We start from the raw sequence: 22,872 nt of genomic DNA, 5'->3' as shown, positions 1-22,872 counted from the left end.
TTCAGTTGGTTCAGAGTACACAGTTCTCACTGAAGGATTAAAGTAGAGCAGGCTTTTTGCTCAATGGATACCAAACCATTGTGCCTAAACCAGGTGGAGACAAGAGCCTAGCTGTCACTGGACATTTTCAACAAGTGAGATCAAGATCTTAAAGCATTTCTTTGAAGGACTGTAGTGGGAGATTAAACATGGCTTTACCAGGACAATCCTGAAAACAAAGCGCAATCAAAGCAGAGTGTCTCCCAAGAGAAGGAAGTTGCCCAAAGCAAAGGCACAGCAACAGTTTTTTGGGATGTTTTAATAAGTGTTTTGCTTGACTTTCTGGAAGGCTTAAGGATCATAACCTCTGCATATTATGAGAGATTTGAGAAAGCTTTCACAGAAAAATGCCTGCGAAAGCTTCCCCAGAGAGTCTTTCTCCCCCACAACAAGGCTTCTCATTCTGCTCATCAAACAAGAGCAATGTTGCTACACTTTTAGCAGGAAATCATGAGGCATTTGCCCTCCAGTCCTCATTTGGCTCTTTCTGATATCATTTTTTAATCTTAGAACATCTTTAAAGAACACTGGTTTTCTTCAGTCAGTAATTTAAAAAAAAAAAAGCCTCCATAATGAAGTTTGTATACCTTAAATAAAAGGTATCTGGGTTAAAAAAAAAAGCCTCCAAATTCCCAAGACCCTGTGGGTTCTTTAGTAATGGATTTAATGGTTGATGTGCCTTGAACTTGAGGGAGCTTATATTAAAAAGTTTATATATTTTTTGCCAGCGCCGCGGCTCACTAGGCTAATCCTCCGCCTAGCGGCGCCGGCACACCGGGTTCTAGTCCCGGTCGGGGCGCCGGATTCTGTCCCGGTTGCCCCTCTTCCAGGCCAGCCCTCTGCTGTGGCCAGGGAGTGCAGTGGAGGATGGCCCAGGTGCTTGGGCCCTGCACCCCATGGGAGACCAGGAAAAGCACCTGGCTCCTGGCTCCTGCCATCGGATCAGCGCGGTGCGCCGGCCGCGGCGGCCATTGGAGGGTGAACCACCGGCAAAAGGAAGACCTTTCTCTCTGTCTCTCTCTCTCTCACTGTCCACTCTGCCTGTCAAAAAAAAAAAAAAAAAAAGGAAAAAAAAGAAAAAAAAAAAGAAAAAAGTTTATATTTTTTTATTTTTAATTTCATTTTCATGAACTTTTTGAGGTACCTGCATTTTGAAGGGTATTTGCCTTGTTATGACTTAATTCGTTCAATTAAGTAAAATGTCTTTGTGCATTTTATTCATTTTTGTTGGATCAATGATGTCCCTATCTTAATACATACAGTATTAAGTTTTAAAAGAGGGGCCAGCGCCGTGGCTCACTTGGTTAATCCTCCGCCTGCGGCGCCGTCATCCCATATGGGCGCCGGGTTCTGGTCCCAGTTGCTCCTCTTCCAGTCCAGCTCTCTGCTGTGGCCCAGTAGGGCAGTAGAGGATGGCCCAAGTGCTTGGGTCTTTGCACCCACATGGGAGACCAGGAGGAAGCACCTGGCTCCTGGCTTCGGATCGGTGCAGCGCTGGCCATGGCGGCCATTTGGGGAGTGAACTAGCAGAGGGAAGACCTTTCTATCTGTCTCTCTCTCTCTCTCTCTCTCTCTCCCACTGTCTGTAACACTAACTGTCAAATAAATAAATAAAAATCTAAAAAAAAAGTTTTAAAAGAGAAGACTTTCTAGAACTATTGAAAGATATAGCTTTTGTTCTTGAGTTTCATTTAGTTTGTTTATTCCTATGTTATAGCTGTCTGAGTATTTTTTTTTCCTTTGAATAGATATGGTACTAGACAACATGATAGCCTCTGGCCAGCTAGACGAGTCCATAAGAGAGAATGTCAGAGAAGCTCTTCTGAAGCGGCATCATCATCAGAATGAGAAAAGATTCACCAGTCGGATTCCCCTGGTTCGATCTTTTGCAGATATAGGCAAGAAACATTCTGACCCTCACTTGCTTGAAAGGAATGGTGAGATAAGTTGTGGCATCCAGTTTTTGTTAACACTTCTACTCTAACAACATTCCAGTATGTTCTCATTAATTTTGGAGAAAGAAAAAAAATGGTATTTCCACATAATTACATAAGGTCATTTTATACTTTTTAATTTTTTCTTATACTAATGTTATTTGTGCCTTTTAAAAATACCAGTTCTGAAATATTTTTACAACATGACAGAATCCTCTGTAGAAATAATGTAGATGCAAAAAATTAATAACTTGCTTGTGTTAAAATGGTGCACACTAGTTCTATTCATAATGAGGATATTTTGAAAAGCTTGTGGAAAAATAGAATTAAAAATGAGTTTATTTTGGTTGTATACAAATTTGAACTCCGTGCATAGTTTTTTCATGTATGCATAGGTTTCAAAATTGCACCAGAATAAACTTTCCTGTTAATTCTATTCCTCTGTGAACGTTTGGAAGTGCCCTTGTTATTGTTCCTAACCCTGAATTATTTCTCTTTTCTGCATTTTTATTTTCATTCATGATTTCTTTTTGAATAGTTGATTAAAGAGGCATAAATTATGATCTGTAATCTGTTGTAATCTTTTGAATTCTAAATGTTAGGTGAACCTTTCTATCAGATTTTCCCTGTTGATATTTTTTAAATTTTTAAAAATTTAACAAAAATTTGTAATGTACATGTACATGCACACATACACATACATACACATACACCCACAGAAAGAGAAAAGCAAGCAAGAGATCTTTCATCTGGTGGTCACTCATTAAATGCTTGCAACAGCCAGGGCTGGGCCAAGCAAAATTTGGGAGCCCAGAGTTCAATTCAGGTTTCCCATTTGGGTGGCAGGAACCCAAGTACTTGAGCCAGAGTGTTTGTTAGCAGGAAGCTGCAATCAGAAGTGGAACTGAATTTTGAACCCTGGCACTCCAATATGAGATAAGGGCATATCAAGTGTGCCAACTCCTGCTCCACCAATGCTATTTTTGTTTCCTAAATATACTCTATTTTCTTGTCAAAAGAGTTTTTGAGAAGGTTTGAGTATTTCGTCGCTCTTTGTTTACATAATTTGTGAAATGTTTTGATTGTTTCTCTTGTACTATTAAGAGTGACCTAGTTGGTGTTTTTGACATCACTGATAATGGCACAGATTCCAGCTCTCTTCTCATTCATGGACCAGTAGCAGGTTATGTAGGGTATGAAAAGTATGTTTTTGTATCCATTTGCCTGTCAGTGTCTTAAGGCTGGCACACCTGGAAATTTTGCCTTGCCTTATTTTCTGCTGTGTAAAGCAGTGCAATACATCATTAGGGCACTATTTTGTCTCTGAAGGAATACTTATTTTGATGGGAAAACCCCATGCAAGGTAGTGGAGTAGCTTACAAGGAGCACTGTTGCTTCCAGCAGCTGCTGTTACCCAAAGCCTGTGTGAGGATTACAGTGACAACAAGTGGAGGATGGGACACAGTGTCTTCCTGCTCATCTTTTCTGTTGCTGAAGTAATAAAATGGCTATTAAATATTGACAGCCATAGTTGGAGTTGACCATAATCATCTTTTGAAGCTTAGTGTAAGATACTTAATTTGACCATTTTAAAACTCATTTTAATCTCTAAAAGTATGCCTTGCCGTATTTAAGGAACCTTAAAGACTGAAAGAACATCTCTTATGGACCTAAGTTCATTTTGAAAGCAAACTGTGTATGGCACATTTTATAATTTATTTTTTTTCTTTCATCCTTTAATTTATTATATATTCTCTACTTTGGTGAAATGTGTTCATTTACCCAGAGGGGCTGTACTACATCTTTATTCCTCATATGCAGTGAGTGGCTCCTGATTTTTCTCCAGTTGTACTTTTGTTTGGTTCCTTTTAATCATAAGACAATGGCTATTTTTTCTTAATTGCCATTTTAATATACTATTTTGCTATTTTATAGTTGTAATTTAACGGTTTTTTGTTTTGTTTTGCATGTAGAGTCTTTTTAACTAAATGGTAGTGGTTGGCAGTGGTTATGGATGAGAGCTTAATTTATTTAATGCTTTCTAAATCTCTTGAGATATAGCTTTGGTAACTTATACCATATAAGATTGATTGTTGTATTTCTCGTGTTTTTCCTAAAAGAGGAATGTTATTCTTGTAAGCTGCACTTAATAGAAAATGTCAAGTGTTTTATCAATAAGTGTGCATGACATTTGGAAATGTTCTGAAATACTGTCTTTCTGCTGTTGGTGAGAAATATTTTCTTACCTAATTAATTCAAATATTGTACAAGGGGGTCTTCAGAAACTTCATGAAAGATGCATTTTATGAAAAAACTGTGCATTAGTTTCAAGATATTTTTGCATCGAGTGACCCTATCATCTTCTTTCCATTTTTCCATGAACTTTTTGAATCCCATTTTTTCATGCATTTGGTTAAATTGAGCTGCTATAATTAGAAATGAGAAATATATTTTAGGGTATTTATCAATATCTTACAACAAGAATAAGCATCCTTTAATGTTGATATTATGTTTTTCTTACTAGAAAGTTTTTATATTTTGTCTTGTTTTAAATTTTCCTGAGAATACCACCTAGTTGATGTTGTCCAGTTGACTTTGTGTTATAAATATCTAATGCCAACTTGATACCATTTTTAAGTTAGAAATTATTAAGTAATGTGGACTTTTCTAACAAGAGATTAAATTATCTGTAGTGTTTTGGTGCGACCTAGGAGAAATACACTAAGCTATTAGTTCTGCTGAGTTTTGGTTTGAATTCTGTTTCTTAGATTTTTTTTTCTATTATATTCTCATTTGTATTTATTAAAGCAGCAACGTTTGTGTTGATTTTATCCCTTCTGAAAATGCCATATTATTGATCATTCTAACTTTCAACATAAATATTGTCTCCCACCATGTATCTTTAACGTTGTTTTGTTTTTGTTTTTCTTTTGAATTATAATTAGTTACCTAAAGATATATCAAACAAGTTTTCATTGACTTTGTAACACTTAGAAACCTGACTGACTTGCATGAATTTGAAGTTTTGGGCCCTTCCTGGTAGGAATTTACAGTGCATGTTGATGTTTGTGTCTGTTGCCTTCTGCAGTGACCCTCATCGTTTTTCCTTTATTTGTTTTTATCTCAGGGGAAGGCCTTTCAGCCTCCCGCCACTCTTTGCGGACAGGTCTCTCTGCCTCAAACCTTTCACTGAGAGGAGAATCGCCTTTATCTCTTCTTCTCAGTCACCTCCTTCCTTCTTCGAGAGCCGGAACCCCTGCAGGCTCGAGGTGTACAACCCCAGTGCCCACCCCTCAAAGCAGCCCTCCGTCCAGCCCTAGCATCAGTCGCCTGACCTCCAGAAGTTCCCAGCAGAGTCAGCTGCAGGCCCCTGAGCTGCTGGTCTCACCTGCCAGTGGTGATATTCCCACAGTAGTAATTCATCCGCCCGAGGAAGACTTGGAAGCGCTGAAAGGCCAGGAGCAGAAGAAGGAGGAAAATGTTGGCTTAACTCCAGGCAACTACCCCACTCCTCCATGTGTGGTGCTTTCTGCCTCTGGATCACCCGCACTTGGAATGCCTTTCAGCACATAACTTAAGCGGCAAACGTAGATAATGCTTCTCATTTATTTTGACTTCTGCATGTTTTTTTTTCTTTATATTACAGAAGAATAGATTTACTAAAAATATAAGTTACATATAGACTACACATAATTGAAGCCCTTACAAAAATGTTCACTGAGGTTTTAGAGGTCAAGGCATTTGGTTCAGAAAAACATGGCTTTTTTTATAATTAACTTTTGAATTTGCCATGATTTTTTATTATCTTTTAGAACAATGGCTTTTCTTCTTGTGCAGTTCACTCAGGTGAATAAAAGCATTTTGTACTTAGATTGTAATGAGGTTATGTGCATTTTATCCTTTTGATAATTTTTTTTCTAGAGATTGTAGTACACTGTAGCCTTCCTAAGAAAAATAGAATCTTTTTCATTTTTGCCTCTGAAAGCATTAGATTCTGTAATGACTGACTGTGTGGAATCATCATTATTACTAGTGACCCTCTGTGTAATGCAATTCTATCTTTAATCCAAATTTTCCTTGAGATTTTTGGGAACAGACTTCCTGTTGGTGTGACTAGGTTATATATTGGTATGTGAAGAGAAAAATTGTTTCGTAGTGGGTTTCATCCTGTTTATGCTAATGATAATTACCCATTATGATAATTTGGGTTCTTTGACATTGATTAATATACATGTTTTTCTTTTTGGATTTATTTATTTGTTAATTTCTTCCTTTATTTGGAAGGCAGAATGCCAGAGGCGGGGTGAGTGGGGAGTCTTCCATCTGCTGGTTCACTCTCCAAATCCCTGCAAGAGCCAGGGCTGGGCTAGGCTGAAGCCTAAACCAGAAACTCCATCTGGATTGCAAGGGCCCAAGTACCTGGGCCATCTTACACGGTTTTCCCAAGTGCATTAGCAGGAAGCTGGATTGGAAGCAGAGTAGGTGGGACTAGAACCTGTGCTCTGATATGGAATGCCAGCATTGCAAGTGATGGCTTAACTGTTGTAAACACAATGTTGACCTCTATTCTATGTAGATTTCTACACATATATCCACCTAATTGGTGTAAAGTATTTTTAGTGACTGGTTTTGACTCATGTTTTAGGTAATCATCATTGTGCTCATTGAGCATTGTTAATGCTCAATAGTGGTTTTAATCACATATGCACTATCACCTTTCTGCAAAATACTGACAATATCTAGCACTTCAGTGATAGCTTAGTTACTAATTAGGCTATTTAGCATATATGCAATTCATGTAAGTTCAGTGGACATTTATTTGAGAGAGAGAGTGACAGAGAGAGGGAAAGACAGAGAGATCTTCCATCCACTGATTCACTCCCCAAATGTCCACAAAGTCTGGAGCTGAACTGATCAGAAGCTAGGAACCAGGAGCTTCTTCCAGGTCCCTCACATGGGTGCAGGGGCCCAAAAACTTGGGCCATCCTCTGCTGCTTTCCCAGGCCATAGCACAGAGCTATTTGGAAGAGGAGCAGCCGGGAATGGAACCAGTGTCCATTATTGGATGCTGGTGCCACAGGCAGAGGCTTAGCCCACTATGCCACAGTGCCAGCCCTTAAGTTAATTTCATTTAACAGAATCATACAGCTAGTAAGTGGCAACCTACATGTTCCATTCTTTGTGTTCCTACTGCTCTGGGAAAGCACTCTTCTCCTATGATTGTTTGCAAACATACCAAAAAGATTGTTGCAGTTGTGAGAAAGAGAATACTTTTACAAGTAGCAATGGAAGTTTTGTGGTCAGTTTGTACTTTTTGCTGTAACCAGGATCATAATTACCACTGTTGTGTAGAGTGTGTCCCAGTGCAGTTATAGGTGCTTTTCAAGTATCTTTTCTCTAATTCTTAACAACAATTTGATGAGGAATTTTACAAATGAGGAAAAGACTTAGAGATATTAAGATTATGTTGTAACTGACCAGAACAGAGATTTGACCTCAAATCCACTTAAGCGTCATCTGTGGTGTCGTATTTCACTGTGAATTTTGCAAGTTAATGAAAAAAGATAAAGCTTAATGAGGTAACTAACCATAAAAGAGGAAGAACACCCTAGAATTTATTACTTGAAATTATTCAGCACTCCAGTCTTAACTGAAAAGAACTAGTATGATTTTACTTTTTCTTTGAGCAAAATTGATTTTAAATTTACTTGTTGCATTTGTTTTCACCTCTAGCATATTTACCCTTAACCATGAGATTTCTTGTTCTGTCAGCTTCAGTTTAAAAATAATAAGGGATTATAAATTTTATGTCAGAAGGAAGAGATATGTAGGTTCATGATGGATAATGGCCTGTTAGATGGGGCATGCCCAGGGATCAAAGGAGCAATTGAGAATTGAGGTGCGCCAAGTATTTTCTCTACCCCCTCTCCGCTCCTTGAGAGGTGTGTGTGTGTGTGTGTGTGTGTGTTTGTGTAATGAGATTTATCAGCTTTTCTGAAGACTAGAAATTATAATGGAGAGAAGAGAGGGAATTTTTTCATGAGAAAAAAGTTCATAATTAATGTTTGGAAGGCCATCTATGGAAGTTCCATGATTACTGAAGAGAAACAGAGAGGTAGCTGTACATAATTTCTTGCTTAACTACGTTCGGTGCTTAAAAGGGCCTAGAAACTCCAATGGCATTTCCTTGAAATCCAATACTGTCTTCAAGGAGGAAGTTGACTTAGCTTAATTTTGAAGAAACACATGCCATTGATGTTTGTGGAGTCATTGCTTGTGCTTACCCATAATAAAGTAGCATTTCCTGTTAGTTATGTTTTGGAAAATAATTACACGTAAAAGAAGTGAACTAAACTTTTTAGTATTTGTAACTTTTTTTTTCTTTCCTAACTCGGTATTTGTTAGTCTTGGCGCTGTTGACATTTTGGACTGGTTGGGTGGGAGGGGCAGTCCTGTACTTTGTTTGAGTTCAGCTCATTGCTGGCTCAGTCTACTAGCTGCCAGTATAATACTCCCCTGCCCCCTCAAGTATGATACCCAGGTACGTCTAAACATTGATGGGTATTTGTTGGTGAATGTAATTTTCCCTGATTAAGACCCAATGCTGTTATTTTTTTCTTCCATTGTTTTAAAAAATTTATTTAGGTATTTGCATTTAATTTCGAAGACAGAGAGATCAGAGAGAGATCATCCATGTGCTGATTTGTTTCCCAAATGCTTTCAACAGCCAAGAGTTGGCTGGGCTTAAGCTAGGAGCCCAGACCTGGGAATCCCACATGGGTGGCAGGAACCCACATACTTGAGCCATCACCTGCTGCCTCCCCCAGGGTGCATGTTAGTGGGAAGCTGAATGTGAATCAGAGGAGCCTGGTCCCAAATAAGGCACTATAACAGGGATGCTGGCATCACAAAGTGGCCTAACAACCCCTGTCTTTTTAAATTGATACATAATAATTGTATATATTTATGGAAGGTGGTACATTTGTGTATATAGTGAGTAATGGTCAGATCAGAAGGATGGGCATATCCATCACCCAAGATATAGATAATTTCTTCGTGCTAGTAACATTTGGACTCTACCTGCTATAGACCATTACAAGTTATCCCTCCTTTCCAGCTGCACCCGTCTGCCCCTGCCCACTCTGTGCTTTCAGACTTTAAGTGACAGAAAACTCTGGTATTGACCTTTCTCTATCTAGAGTTGCTGTTTGAGAACAAAATGTAAGTGTGAAAATAGTAGATTGAACAGAGTGTGATTTTTAAATCTCATTGCTTTTGTTTTTACACATTTCTAGTTTTTTTTTTAAAGATTTATTTTAAAGGTGGAGTTACAGAGAGGCAGAGGCAGAGGTGGGGGGGGGGGTCTTCCATCTGCTGGTTCACTCCCCAGATGGCCACAATGTCTGGAGCTGGGCCGATCTGTAGCTAGGAAGTCAGGAGCTTCTTCTGGGTCTCCCACGCAGGTCCAAGGGACAAGGACTTGGGCCATCTTCCACTGCTTTCCCGGGCATTAGCAGAGAGCTGGATCAGAAGTGGAGCAGCCTAATCCTATTGAATGGGGAAAAGTTGGAAGCATTTCCACTGAAATCTGGCACCAGGCAGGGATGCCCACTCTCACCACTGCTATTTAACATAGTTCTGGAAGTTTTAGCCAGAGCCATCAGACAAGAAAAAGAAATCAAAGGAATACAAATCAAGAAGGAAGAAGTCAAACTATCCCTCTTTGCAGACGATATGATTCTGTACTTAGAGGATCCAAAGAACTCTACTAAGAGACTATTGGAACTCATAGAGGAGTTTGGCAAAGTGGCAGGATATAAAATCAATGCACAAAAATCAACAGCCTTTGTATACACAAGTAATGCCATGACTGAGAAAGAACTGCTAAGATCAATCCCATTCACAATAGCTACAAAAACAATCAAATACCTTGGAATAAACTTAACCAAGGACGTTAAAGATCTCTACGATGAAAATTACAAAACCTTAAAGAAAGAAATAGAAGAGGATACCAAAAAATGGAAAAATCTTCCATGCTCATGGATTGGAAGAATCAACATCATCAAAATGTCCATTCTCCCAAAAGCAATTTATAGATTCAATGCAATCCCAATCAAGATACCAAAGACATTCTTCGCAGATCTAGAAAAAATGATGCTGAAATTCATATGGAGGCACAAGAGACCTCGAATAGCTAAAGCAATCTTGTACAACAAAAACAAAGCCGGAGGCATCACAATACCAGACTTCAGGACATACTACAGGGCAGTTGTAATCAAAACAGCATGGTACTGGTACAGAAACAGATGGATAGACCAATGGAACAGAATTGAAACACCAGAAATCAACCCAAACATCTACAGCCAACTTATATTTGATCAAGGATCTAAAACTAATTCCTGGAGCAAGGACAGTCTATTCAATAAATGGTGCTGGGAAAACTGGATTTCCACGTGCAGAAGCATGAAGCAAGACCCCTACCTTACACCTTACACAAAAATCCACTCAACGTGGATTAAAGACCTAAATCTACGTCCTGACACCATTAAGTTATTAGAGAACATTGGAGAAACCCTTCAAGATATTGGCACAGGCAAAGAATTTCTGGAAAAGACCCGGGAGGCACAGACAGTCAAAGCCAAAATCAACTATTGGGATTGCATCAAATTGAGAAGTTTCTTTACTGCAAAAGAAACAGTCAGGAGAGTGAAGAGACAACCGACAGAATGGGAAAAAATATTTGCAAACTATGCAACAGATAAAGGGTTAATAACCAGAATCTACAAAGAGATCAAGAAACTCCACAAAAACAAAACCAACAACCCACTTAAGAGATGGGCCAAGGACTTCAATAGACATTTTTCAAAAGAGGAAATCCAAATGGCCAACAGGCACATGAAAAAATGTTCAAGGTCACTAGCAATCAGGGAAATGCAAATCAAAAGCACAATGAGGTTTCACCTCACCCCGGTTAGAATGGCTCACATACAGAAATCTACCAACAACAGATGCTGGCGAGGATGTGGGGAAAAAGGGACACTAACCCACTGTTGGTGGGAATGCAAACTGGTTAAGCCACTATGGAAATCAGTCTGGAGATTCCTCAGAAACCTGAATATAACCCTACCGTTCGACCCAGCCATCCCACTCCTTGGAATTTACCCAAAGGAGTTTAAATTGATAAAGAAAAAAGCGGTCTGCACCCTAATGTTTATTGCAGCACAATTCACAATAGCCAAGACCTGGAACCAACCTAAATGCCCATCAGTGGTAGACTGGATAAAGAAATTATGGGATATGTATTCTTTAGAATACTATACCGCAGTAAGAAACAACGAAATCCAGTCATTTGCAACAAAATGGAGGAATCTGGAACACATCATGCTGAGTGAAGTAAGCCAGTCCCAAAGGGACAAATACCATATGTTCTCCCTGATCGGTGACAACTGACTGAACACCAAAAAGGAAACCTCCTGAAGTGAAATGGACACTATGAGAAATGGTGACTTGATCAGCATAGCCCTGACTGCTAATGGACAACTTAATACATTATCCCTCATAGTATTTTTTTTTTGTCTGTTCTACTTAATATGACTGGTTTAATTCTGTAATTATCACACAGTTATTCTTAAGTGTTGAAAATTAACTGAAATGTGATCCCTGTTAAACATAAAAGTGGGAATAAGAGAGGGAAGAGATGTATAATTTGGGGCATGCTCGGGCTGACTTGCCCCAATTGGTAGAGTTGGAAACATACTAGGGGATTCCAATTCAATCCCATCAAGGTGGCATGTGCCAATGCCATCTCACTATTCCAAGTGATCAATTTCAGTTCACAATTGATCATAATGAAAGGACTAAGAGTCAAAGGGAGCACATAAACAAGTCTAGTATCTGCTAACACCAACCGATAGAATAAATAAAGGGGAGAGTGATCCAACATGGGAAGTGAGATACTCAGCAGACTCATAGAATGGCGGATGTCCTAAATAGCACTCTGGCCTCAGAATCAGCCCTAAAGGCACTCGGATCTGGCTGAAAAGCCCATGAGAGTATTTCAGGCATGGAAAGCCAAGACACTCTGGCAAAAAGATCTCTGTGAGTGAGATCCCAGTGGAAAGAACAGGTCTTCAAAGAGGGAGGTGCCTTTCTCTGAAGGGAGGAGAGAACCTCCACTTTGACTATGACCGTGTCTAAACAAGATAAGAGTCGGAGAACTCAAGGGGCTTCCATAGCCTTGGAAACTCATGACTGGTGCATAGGGAGATTACTGATGCCATAGACAGGAGTGTCAATTTGTAAAGTCAGCAACAGGAGTCACTGTGCACTTACTCCTCATGTAGGATCTCTGTCCTTAATGTGCTGTACACTGAGGCTTAATGCTATAACGAGTACTCAAACAGTATATTTCACTTTGTGTTTCTATGGGGGTGCAAACTGTTGAAATCTTTACTTAATGTACACTAAACTGATCTTCTGTTAAAAAAAAAAAAAAAAAAAGAAAAGAAACTATCAATTCCCAACTTGACTCTCACTGGGATTAAACATGACAATAGGTCTGATCTGATTTCATCATCATTTAAAAAAAAATCATCTATTATTTTTCACTTTATGTTTCTGTGTGGGAACAAACTGTTGAAATCCTTACTTAATGTATACTAAGCTGATCTTCTGTATACTAAGATAATCGAAAATGAATCTTGATGTGAATGGAAGGGGAGAGGGAGTGGGAAAGGGGAGGGTGGTGGGTGGGAGGGACGGTATGGGGGGGAAAGCCATTGTAACCCATGAGACGTACTTTGGAAATTTATATTCATTAAATAAAAGATTAAAAAAAAAAAAAAAAAAAAAAGTGGAGCAGCCTAGACTTGAACTGGTGCCCATATGGGATGCCGGCACTGCAGGTGGTGGCCTTACCCACTATGCCACAGTGCCAGCCCCGGTGTTTTTCTTTTCTTTTTTAGATTTCTGTATTTTATTTGAAAGGCAGAGTTACAGGGAGAGAGAGGGAGAGACAAAGAACTTCATCCGCTGGTTCAGTCCCCAAATGGCTGCAATGGCCAGAGGTAGGCGAGACCAAAGCCAGGAGCCATACGCCTCCTCTGGGTCTCCCATGTAGGTACAGAGTCCCAAGCACTTGAGCCATACTCTGCTGCTTTCCCAGGCCCATTAGCAGGATGCTAGATCGGATGTGGAGCAGCCGGGACTTGATCTGGTGCCCATATGGGATGTTGGCACTACACCATTGCACTGGGCTTGTTCCCCCCCCCCCCCCTTTCTTGAAGCAAGATAATACTGTCCTTGTGAGTTTTCTGTGCAAATGATAGAGAGCTTTGTGATTTACCCATTTAATTCTGGGTACCAGGGATTTGGTATAGAAGCAGACACTTGCCTTACTGATTGAGAAAACAGCAGTAACTTAGTGTGGGAAGGACGATGGTGGAAACACTAGCAAATCCTTGACATGCTAGTTTAGAAAAAGGGACAGATTCCAAGTGACCAGGTTAGCCAGGTAACTACAGGATACGTCTCCTAGCTTTGTCAATATTGAGTTTCACCTCATTTGTTGTTTCCATTTCCAACATATCCCTAATTTGCCCCATAGCCTTCTCCTTATTCCATTCTTCTGTCACGGTTCTGGCAACTGGGAAACTCTGTATTATGCGGGCATTGGTTATATGCCCACAGGTTGAATATATTCAGCATTTGGAAGTAGGTAATGCTCTGGTGCAGTTGTCACCAGAACCTTCTTAGGTTTACTCCTGGTTTTCTTGTGGAGTTGGTAGAAGCTGCAGCTGCTGGAAATTTTGATACCCCTTGGGCAAGGAAGGGACTCTATTTTAGAAGTTTTGGGACAAAGGTCAAAGAAGAGGAATCTTAATAACTTTTCCATGCTGAGCTAAACGCTGTGAGAAATGAGTTGTCTTAGGAAATAGTTTTTATTTCAGAGTCGCTTACCTTTTCCAGAGAGTGAGCTCATAGCTATAATATATTGCAAATGCTTCATTTATTTTTTTCTTATTTTAAACTTAGTTTTTTTGTCATGGAGAAATGGATATCACAAAGGTCTCTGTCATTGGCTTTGAGCAGTAGACACAAATGACTGAGTTTCAGTTACTGATTAGTTTCAGTTTGCTGTATTCCACAGAAATTATAAAACTCTTATTAGATTTTGGAAGTGTTTCTGATGTGCTTAAAATTCTGGACTTGATTACTGAAGGAAAAAAAAAAAACCCTTTAGAGTTTATAGGATCTAAGCACAAAACAGATTTTAACTGACTTTCCATTGAACACTAGATTGTTGTGACACAATCAAAACTAAAATTTTATTCTATTCCCCCCCATGATATTCAGTGTTTTGGGATATAATTCATTTATGTTCTTAGACCACACTGTCTTTGGTGTTTTGGGAAAACAGATGAGACACATTTAATGGTAAAAACCTGTGTGATATACTTGACTTGTAAATATTTGAGATTTGAATTTTTGTAGGACTAATGGGTCATATACTAATTGCTGTTTTTGGATTACTTCGTTGTTGTGAATGTCCCTGTTGAATATTCCTTGAAATGAAAATCTTAATGCTTGAACATGCAGACGTCATTTGTAGTCCAAAGAGCAATCAGTTTGAACTCAAGCAAGCTAATGTTGTTCCTTGAATCATACATATTGAGTGAGTTCAAGTTAGAGAACTTCAGGGTGACAGCTCTTTGATGATAACATCCTTACTCTGTACACTTATAATGTAAAAAACTTGCTTACTACATTTAAAAGTTACATTTCTCAGGAATAATGACAGTAGCTATTAATACTGCCACAGTAAATGAAACTTGTTGAGGAATCATTATGGAAGAAGTTTAATCAGCACAGCTCTTAGATTTTCTGAACCATACTTAGGTGCTGTGAGAGAATTCGCACTGTTCTGGTGTGAGCATGCTGAGCGTAGTTGGGCCTCAATCAACTCTGTGCAGTTCACATGTTTGCTAGATGTTCTGAAAGTGCATGCCCCAAGCATTTGCAGTGGTAATCAGTCTCGGGTCTGTCTTCCATCTTTTCTGGTTCCATGTCAACTCACATTTTTTTCTTTTGCAAAGGGCCACCATTTTTTGTAAATCCTAGTTGTATTCTTTTAAATATTAAAATATATAGCTTCATTGTTGCTTAAAATATTCTAGTTTTGCTAGTATGATACTAACACCTGGCACTGTTTTTTTTTTTTTACTGTGCACATATGCTTATAAAAACCATCACTTTCAGGAAATCAGCACAGTCAGGCTACGAAGTGAATTTGGTCCTTACTAATTTGGATTTGTTTGTTTTTCAATACAGGCATTTTGGCCTCACCACAGTCTGCTCCTGGAAACTTGGACAGTAGTAAAAGCGGAGAAATTAAAGGTAATGGCGGTGGAGGAAGCAGAGAAAATAGTACTGTTGACTTCAGCAAGGTAATTCTGTCATTAACTATAAATTTTCACCATTATTCCTATCGAGAAAATAATTAGCAATGTGTGGCTTTGTTAGGGTTAATTATAATAATCTTTGAGTAGACTGTGCTTCCAGACCTACATGTGATGCTTTGTGCTATGTTAAATTCAGAAATTGTAAGAAAGATTAGTCAGTCTCTGAGTACCCAAATAATTTTATTTGCTAATGCAGAAATTCTGAAAAATGAATATGTGAGTAGCATGGTATTTCCATCCATACCTACCCATGGATGTCTTAAAAGTTCAGTACCTTTTGTGCTCTCATCATTGATTCTGAAGCTGCCACCTCTAGAAAGGTGAATTCTGGGAATGGTGTTGCAGCACTAGACATAGCCTTTTTGGTACTGTAATGGTGATCTCAGAATTAGTGTCCTGGTGCCATATTTCAAGGATTGCCACTGGGAAACATGTCTGCTTCCCCCTGGGCAGGTAAACACGTGGATTTAGAAAATAAATCTGTCTGAAGTATGATTTTTTTTATTCTGGAAGATGGGTATCTAGTTGAAATAGTCCCCTCCCCAACAAAAAATACCCCCCACCCCCCGCAAAACAACCCATCTTATTTCAAAAGAAGAGGGCAGAAAAACTAAGTTTAAATTACAACTGAACAATTGATCCTAGGAAGCTATAGAAATTTTTTGATAATATTTGTTTGCTATAGGATACTCACAATACTTTAATATTTTTATTCAATGTAAGACTTTTTATTAAATGTGATTATGTCAAATAAAATTCGATTTGCTTAGGCCTTGGATGCAAAGTCTACAAGTCGACATTTTACAGAAAAGGAGTTTAAATGGTTTGCATTGGAGCTTTGCTGAGCTTCAGGCTTTGCATTAGGGACACTGGCTGTGCAGAAAGGCTATTGCACTCTTAAAATTCTCATGTTTCTAACTGCATAATCTTGTTAAGTGAATAAATGAGTATACTTTACATTGTAGATGTCCTCTAGACATGGCAGTTGCCGTTTATTTTTGTTCCTCTGTCACAGTTGTACTTTTTTTCACTTGGCCTATCCCTGTGTACACCTCCTTGTCTCCCGTGGGCAGGAGTCTGCCTCCTGGCACTGTAGTTGTGGCACACTGGGTGTGGGACTCAAGAGGTCCGCCGTAAGTGCTGCTTTTCTTTTTAATAGCTAGCCCTTTAAGTGGTTGTTTAGTGACTTGTGTGAAACTGCGTTTACATGAAGAAGTTCACCTACTTTGATAATCAATGTTTGTTACCTTCTCCTTGTAATTATACACAGGCAACTAAATTTCACTTTTAGGACATTAGCATATGTCTGTAGCAACAAGGGCTATTTAATTTTAAGTACAAGTAAGTTTTTTTTTCCCCATATAATGAAAACACTGGGCATGCTCAGTTGTTTTTAAAAGGGGAACTGTGGGAAGAATCACTGTGTTCCTGAAGTTGTATTTATGAAATGCATGAAGTTTGTATACCTTAAATAAAAGATTTCTGGGAAAAATTATAAAGGAACTAATTCATTTCTAATATTAAATAATAGAGAACTGTGAAGTGATTATTTTCAGCACTGTGTATAATTTCATGAACCTTGTTAGTTTGTGACCTATATTTTGTCCTTTTAGTTTTTAAAGGATAGTGCTGTATTTTTGAAAATTTTCTCAAATTTAATATTTGAGATTTTAGACCTGAAGTAGTGAAGACTGACAGTTAAGTGGTAGTATTGATAGAATGTGTTTTGCTTGCCTTCTTGTATTTGTCTCCTCCATTCTTTGTGAAAATTTTAGCATTTATATGTCTATTAGGTTATAAGTTTTGATTAGCAAATGTCTTTAAAAAGCATTTTCTTTGCTGTTTCCCTATAGTCTTATAAATAATACAGATTTTATTTTTAATAATGACGTATTTGTCAATAGGTTGACATGAATTTCATGAGAAAAATTCCCACGGGAGCTGAAGCATCCAACGTTCTGGTAGGAGAAGTAGACTTTTTGGAAAGACCTATAATTGCGTTTGTGAGACTGGCTCCCGCCGTCCTCCTCTCAGGGTTGACCGAGGTCCCTGTTCCTACGAGGTAAAGAGTTCCTTCCAAGGAATGCTCTCTAAGCACGTTCAAGACCTACTTGTTTCTGTCCATTAAATGTGTAAGAACAAGCATGTTGTTTTATGTCATAAAAGCTTATTTTAAGTGTTGATATTCAGTTATTATATCAATGTTTTGAGTAATAAAGCCTAAAAGAGTTATCTTTTTTCTGTAGCACTAAACAGTAAGTAAAATTTTCGTCATCCTTTTGAGAAATACTGTGTACCTTTATGAGTAGTTCTGTATCTTAAAAGCTTTGGTTTAAAAACCAGTTAATTACTTAAGATGTGATGTTCTGTGCAGGTACTGGAATCAGAGAATGGAGTTGAATCCTTTCTCTGCCACTTGGTTTTTATACAGAGGGAACCAAGCCTGACTTAAGTTTTCTAAGTGTCATTTGTAATCTGAGGGTAATATCTCATAGGGTTGATTAAATAAATGTTGTACTGTCTTTGAGTTAGGCAAAATGCTGTATTCTAGCTGGATAAAAGTTTTCTGTTGAGTGTATATTGTAAGTGAAAGTTAAATATGAGATAACATCTACGAGGATAATTAGCAAGTTGTGTTGTAAAGAGTAATCATTTTGTTAGGAGTTGACTGTAGAAGCCTAATTGCAAATGAGACATTTAAAAAAATTTTTTTACTATTTTATAATGTAAGTAAATATGAAGAGTTAATAGGAACCTGCTGGAAATTTTATAGTTTTAGTTTGCTTGATTCAGTTGCATTAATGATGCAGTGTCAACCTAAGTATGGATTTATATGTAAATTCTCATGAACTCAGAGGGTACATAGTTCCAGTTCCTATGAGTGTGCTTATTAATACTTTATTATAGTGCCAAGGATATAATCAAGTGCTTTTAACTTCATCAGGATAACAGGACTTTTGATGTTAAGTAATTCTCTGTTTTTGTCCCTACGTACCAGATTTATCTGTTCACTGTAATCCAAAAGGATATAGAAGATGGGACTCTTTAATGTAAAACATTTTATTTCTTAGTTACTGTTTTATCCCAAGGAAGGAGCGAAGTGGTAACTTGATAGAAAATTGGTCATGAGTGCCTTCCTTACTTAGTTTGGTGGTCTGCTTTAGTCAGAGTGGGTAGGGGATGGAAAAGTAGTCTGAGTGTTTTCTTGTTTCCATCTGAATGATTTTTTTTCTGTGGTTGCCTAGACTTGTATATCTGGTTGTTTATTTTTAAACCTGTGTGCTTTACTATTTCCTTAGGTTTTTGTTTTTGTTGTTGGGTCCAGCAGGCAAGGCACCACAGTACCATGAAATTGGAAGATCAATAGCAACTCTCATGACAGATGAGGTAATTAAAAGATACTGAAGTCCCTTTGTAGTAGACATTGATTATGAAGCATATAACATATTAAACTACAGATCTCCTATCTTTCATAGGGAATTTAAAAATAATTGTCTTTGCTGTCTGTGTTTTTTAGATTATTTTTATTTATTTATTTATTTGAGAGGTAGAGTTACAGACAGTGAGAGGAAGAGACAGAGAAAGGTTTTTCATCTGCTGATTCACTCCCCCAGTTGGCTGCAGTGGCCAGAGCTGATTTGATCCAAAACCAGGAGCCAGGTGCTTCTTGTGGGTCTCCCATGCTGGTGTAGTGGCCCAAGGGCTTGGGCCATCTTCTGTTGCTTTTCCAGGCCACAACCGTGAGTTGGATCGGAAGAGGAGCAACTGAGACTAGAAATGGTGCTCATATGGATGCTGGCGCTGCAGGAGGAGGATTAGCGTACCACTCCATAGCGCTGGCTCCCTGTATTGTTTTATCTTATTCACCCTTTAACTATTTGGTACAATCTTTAAGACCTTTTTGTCAGGATCATTGGATACCTTGTATCTTTTTTTATTTTTTTTCAAGATTGATTTATTAGAAAGAAACCCTGGCAGGAGATTGAGAGATCTTCCATCTGCTTCTTTTTGGGAGAGAATTTTTCATCAGGTGCTTGCCAGACATGTCTGTCATGTATCTGAAACCCCATATCTGAACCTGATGTGGTGTCTGTGTATTGTCGCAACCAGTTGGTCATCATACTCTGTTGATATTACCTCCTCAATGTGTTTTGCGTTGCAGCCATCATAGTCATTGCATTTGCACTGCCATTTCTTGGGCTCAGGGTCTCTGTACTTGTTTTCTTTGGTGATTCAAGTGACCTTTGTGATTATTGTAGTTCCCCCAACCCACTACCAGTAACATGTAAATTTGAATATACTGTTTCCTTGATTTGAAAATAGTGATGACTTCCTATTATATGTTTAGCTTTAAGTTTAAACCTTTTGCTATCACCTTAATAGCTCCTCCCTGAGCTGGCGTTGGCAGGTTTCTCAAGGCTTCAGTCCTGTGCCACTCACCTCTTCTGTAGCCACTTGTTCTGCATCAGTTTTGTTTCTTTCTCTTAGTCAGTTTTATCAGAGTCGATCATTACCTACAATTATACATTTATTTAATTACTTGTTTCGTTACCTTTTATTCTAGGAAAAAAGGGTTCTTAAATACAGGAACCTTGCTTTACCTGCCTGTTGTACTATCCATAATGCCTGTATTTGTTCCTCGCAAATAGTACATAACCAGTAGATATTTGTCCTTAACTGTTATTTAAATAAAATTATTTGAATATTCATGATATAACATTATGTTATTTAATGAATTTACCAAGTATTTCCAATATAAAATTTTCTTTTAAAAAAAATCTTTTGTATTAAAACATGGCTATTTTCTTCTTTCGTTTTTATTATTAATTCATATGATACTACTAATAATGGGTTACAAAGCTATTACCGTAGGTGGGAGGAATACCTACTTGGGCTAGGAACTTAGGTAATTATCTTTATTGGGAATGTATTCATGATATTTGAAGTGAATTTGCCATGTATAGACTTTTCTTTCAATTTTAAAATCCTTGATTTTTTTTTTTTAGATTTTTCATGATGTAGCTTATAAAGCAAAAGACAGAAATGACCTCTTATCTGGAATTGATGAATTTTTAGATCAAGTAACTGTTCTGCCTCCAGGAGAGTGGGACCCTTCCATTCGCATAGAGCCACCAAAAAGCGTTCCTTCTCAGGTAAGACTCTCCAGCTGTTCTTCTCTTAACAATATTTTTTAGTAGATTATACATTTTTGTCATTCAGAAATCAAAACTACAATGAGGTATACTCAGAAGTTTTACCCTGGTCTTACCCCTTGTCTTAATTCATGTCTACTTTCTCTTGGTGACCATCTGTTGGTAGTTTTTGTGTCATTTGGGTTTTTGTTCGGAAACATTATGTTATTTCTTCTTTCTTCAGAGTTCTCCATTCCTCCTTTCCTCTTTTCTGCCTCCCTTCCTACCTACCCCATCCCCTCTGCCTCTATCCTATTTTGCACCTTGTTTTTTTCATGCAGGTTAAGCAACCCTAATTTGAAAATCTAAAGTTCAAAATGCCCTGAATTTCAAGTTTTTGAGCACTGCCATTTCATTCAAAAAGTTTCAGATCTTGATACTTTTATGATTTTCAAATTAAGAACGTGCAACCATTGAGGTCTGTGTAAATATTTTGAAATCTGAAAATCTCTGAAATCCAAAACACTTCTGGTCCCAAGCATAATAAAATTTCCTGGCATTCTGATCATAAATCATGGAAATCCTAATTTTTTTTTCTTAAACAACTGCGTTTTGTTGTATTCTATTGATGGAAGTACTGTCGCTCATTCTCTTTCATATTTTGCTGTTATACACCATGCTATGGTTCGTACACATACGCTATTTTCTTATGCAGATGTTTCTGTAAGACAGATGCCTAGAAATAGGACTCCTGGCTCAAAGGAGAATTCATTTATAATTTTAGTAGGTTTATTACCAGAATCCCCTATATTGGCTGGAACCAGTTTGAACTGCTATATTGATTATAGAATAGAGTGCCCATTTCCCTCCATCCTCACTAGCATATTGTGTGCTAAGCTTTTTGCATATTTGTCTTTTTTTTTTTTTGGACAGGCAGAGTGGACAGTGAGAGAGAGAGACAGAGAGAAAGGTCTTCCTTTGCTGTTGGTTTACCCTCCAATGGCTGCCACAGCTGGCACACTGCAGCCGACGCACCGCGCTGATCCGAAGCCAGGAGCCAGGTGCTTCTCCTGGTCTCCCATGGGATGCAGGGCCCAAGCACGTGGGCCATCCTCCACTGCCTTCCGGGGCCATAGCAGAGAGCTGGCCTGGAAGAGGGGCAACCGGGAAAGAATCCGGTGCCCCGACCGGGATTAGAACCCGGGGTGCTGGCGCCGCTAGGTGGAGGATTAGCCTATTGAGGTGCGGCTCGGGCCGCATATTTGTCATTAAGATAGGTTTCTTGTTATATCAAGTGTATAATTTACATTGCTGTGATTAGTGAGGATGAAAAGATTTTGCATATATTTTCATCATCCTTGCCCTTTTCCACCTATTTTTACCATTTAAGTTCATTAATCTTTGGGAATTTATCATAGCCTATGTTGTGGTGTGTACCTCCAACCTTATCTTTTTTCTAAACTGCTGCATGGTTTCCTATTGCATTAAAATGTTAAATATTGTTGCCCTTGGTTGGTGATACTGCTTTTATCATTAACTAAATTTCCATCTGTATTTAGGTCTATTTCTGGAATTTTTTCCCCCCTTGGTCTGTCTATTCATGTACCAGTTCTGCACTCTTTAATTTTTAAGGCTTTTTGGTATGTTTTTATGCTTGGTAAATTTAGACTTACTCTTGTTCTTTCTCTTACTTTTTTTACCCCCAAGTTCTCTTGCCTGTGTTTGTATGTTTATTTTCTATGTAGGATTGAAAGATAGCTAGCTTTCTCTTCTCAGAAATAAAACCTACTTTTTTTTTTTTTAAATTAGAATAGTTAGATTTCTCTGGTAACTGAGGAAGAATTGACATCTTCATGACTTTGAATCTCTTTATTCAAGAACATGCTTTGTCTCTGCAATTGATTCTCTTTCAAGTTGGTGTTTATAGTATTACAGAATTTTCCAAAGTTTTTTTTACCTACAGTTAATTTACATTCTTCTTGGTGAGTGTGCTCATAAGTATTTTATCTTCAGTCTTTCCACTGTGAGATATTTGTTCATTTTATTGTGTTTGCCACCTATATACATGTTTGTTACATGTATTATTTTTCTTTAGAAATACTTATTTATTTGAAAGGCAGAATGACAGAGAAAGGAAGAGATAGAGACAAAGAGCTTGTCCATCTACTTGTTCACTTCACAAATGCCCACAACAGCCAGGGGAGTAGTAGAAATACAATATAGGAAATTTGTTATTATGTGAAAACATGTTTAACAGACAACTTTTGGACTACTTTTTTTTAGGGAAAGTAATAGACAAATGACATT

The 22,872-nt window shown here is 38.1% G+C and overlaps 1 protein-coding gene across 16 annotated transcripts in view; it reads left to right on the top strand.

The window, feature by feature from the left end:
* Window positions 1-22,872, top strand: part of SLC4A7 (solute carrier family 4 member 7) — a 104,400-nt gene that overhangs the window by 45,106 nt on the left and 36,422 nt on the right. For 5 of the 16 annotated variants that reach the window (XM_051858776.2, XM_051858778.2, XM_051858774.2 and 2 more), the window contains 6 exon segments: window positions 1,788-1,976; window positions 5,101-5,469; window positions 15,303-15,418; window positions 17,338-17,495; window positions 18,733-18,820; window positions 20,440-20,586. In XM_051858776.2, coding sequence (XP_051714736.2) covers window positions 1,788-1,976; window positions 5,101-5,469; window positions 15,303-15,418; window positions 17,338-17,495; window positions 18,733-18,820; window positions 20,440-20,586 — 1,067 coding nt within the window. 16 annotated transcript variants of the gene reach the window in all.

Source organism: Oryctolagus cuniculus, chromosome 4 (assembly GCF_964237555.1).
Source record: "Oryctolagus cuniculus chromosome 4, mOryCun1.1, whole genome shotgun sequence".
NCBI classification, from domain to species: domain Eukaryota; kingdom Metazoa; phylum Chordata; class Mammalia; order Lagomorpha; family Leporidae; genus Oryctolagus; species Oryctolagus cuniculus.
The sequence above is the reverse complement of the archived record's forward strand: the minus strand, read 5'-3'. Positions and strand labels throughout refer to the sequence as shown.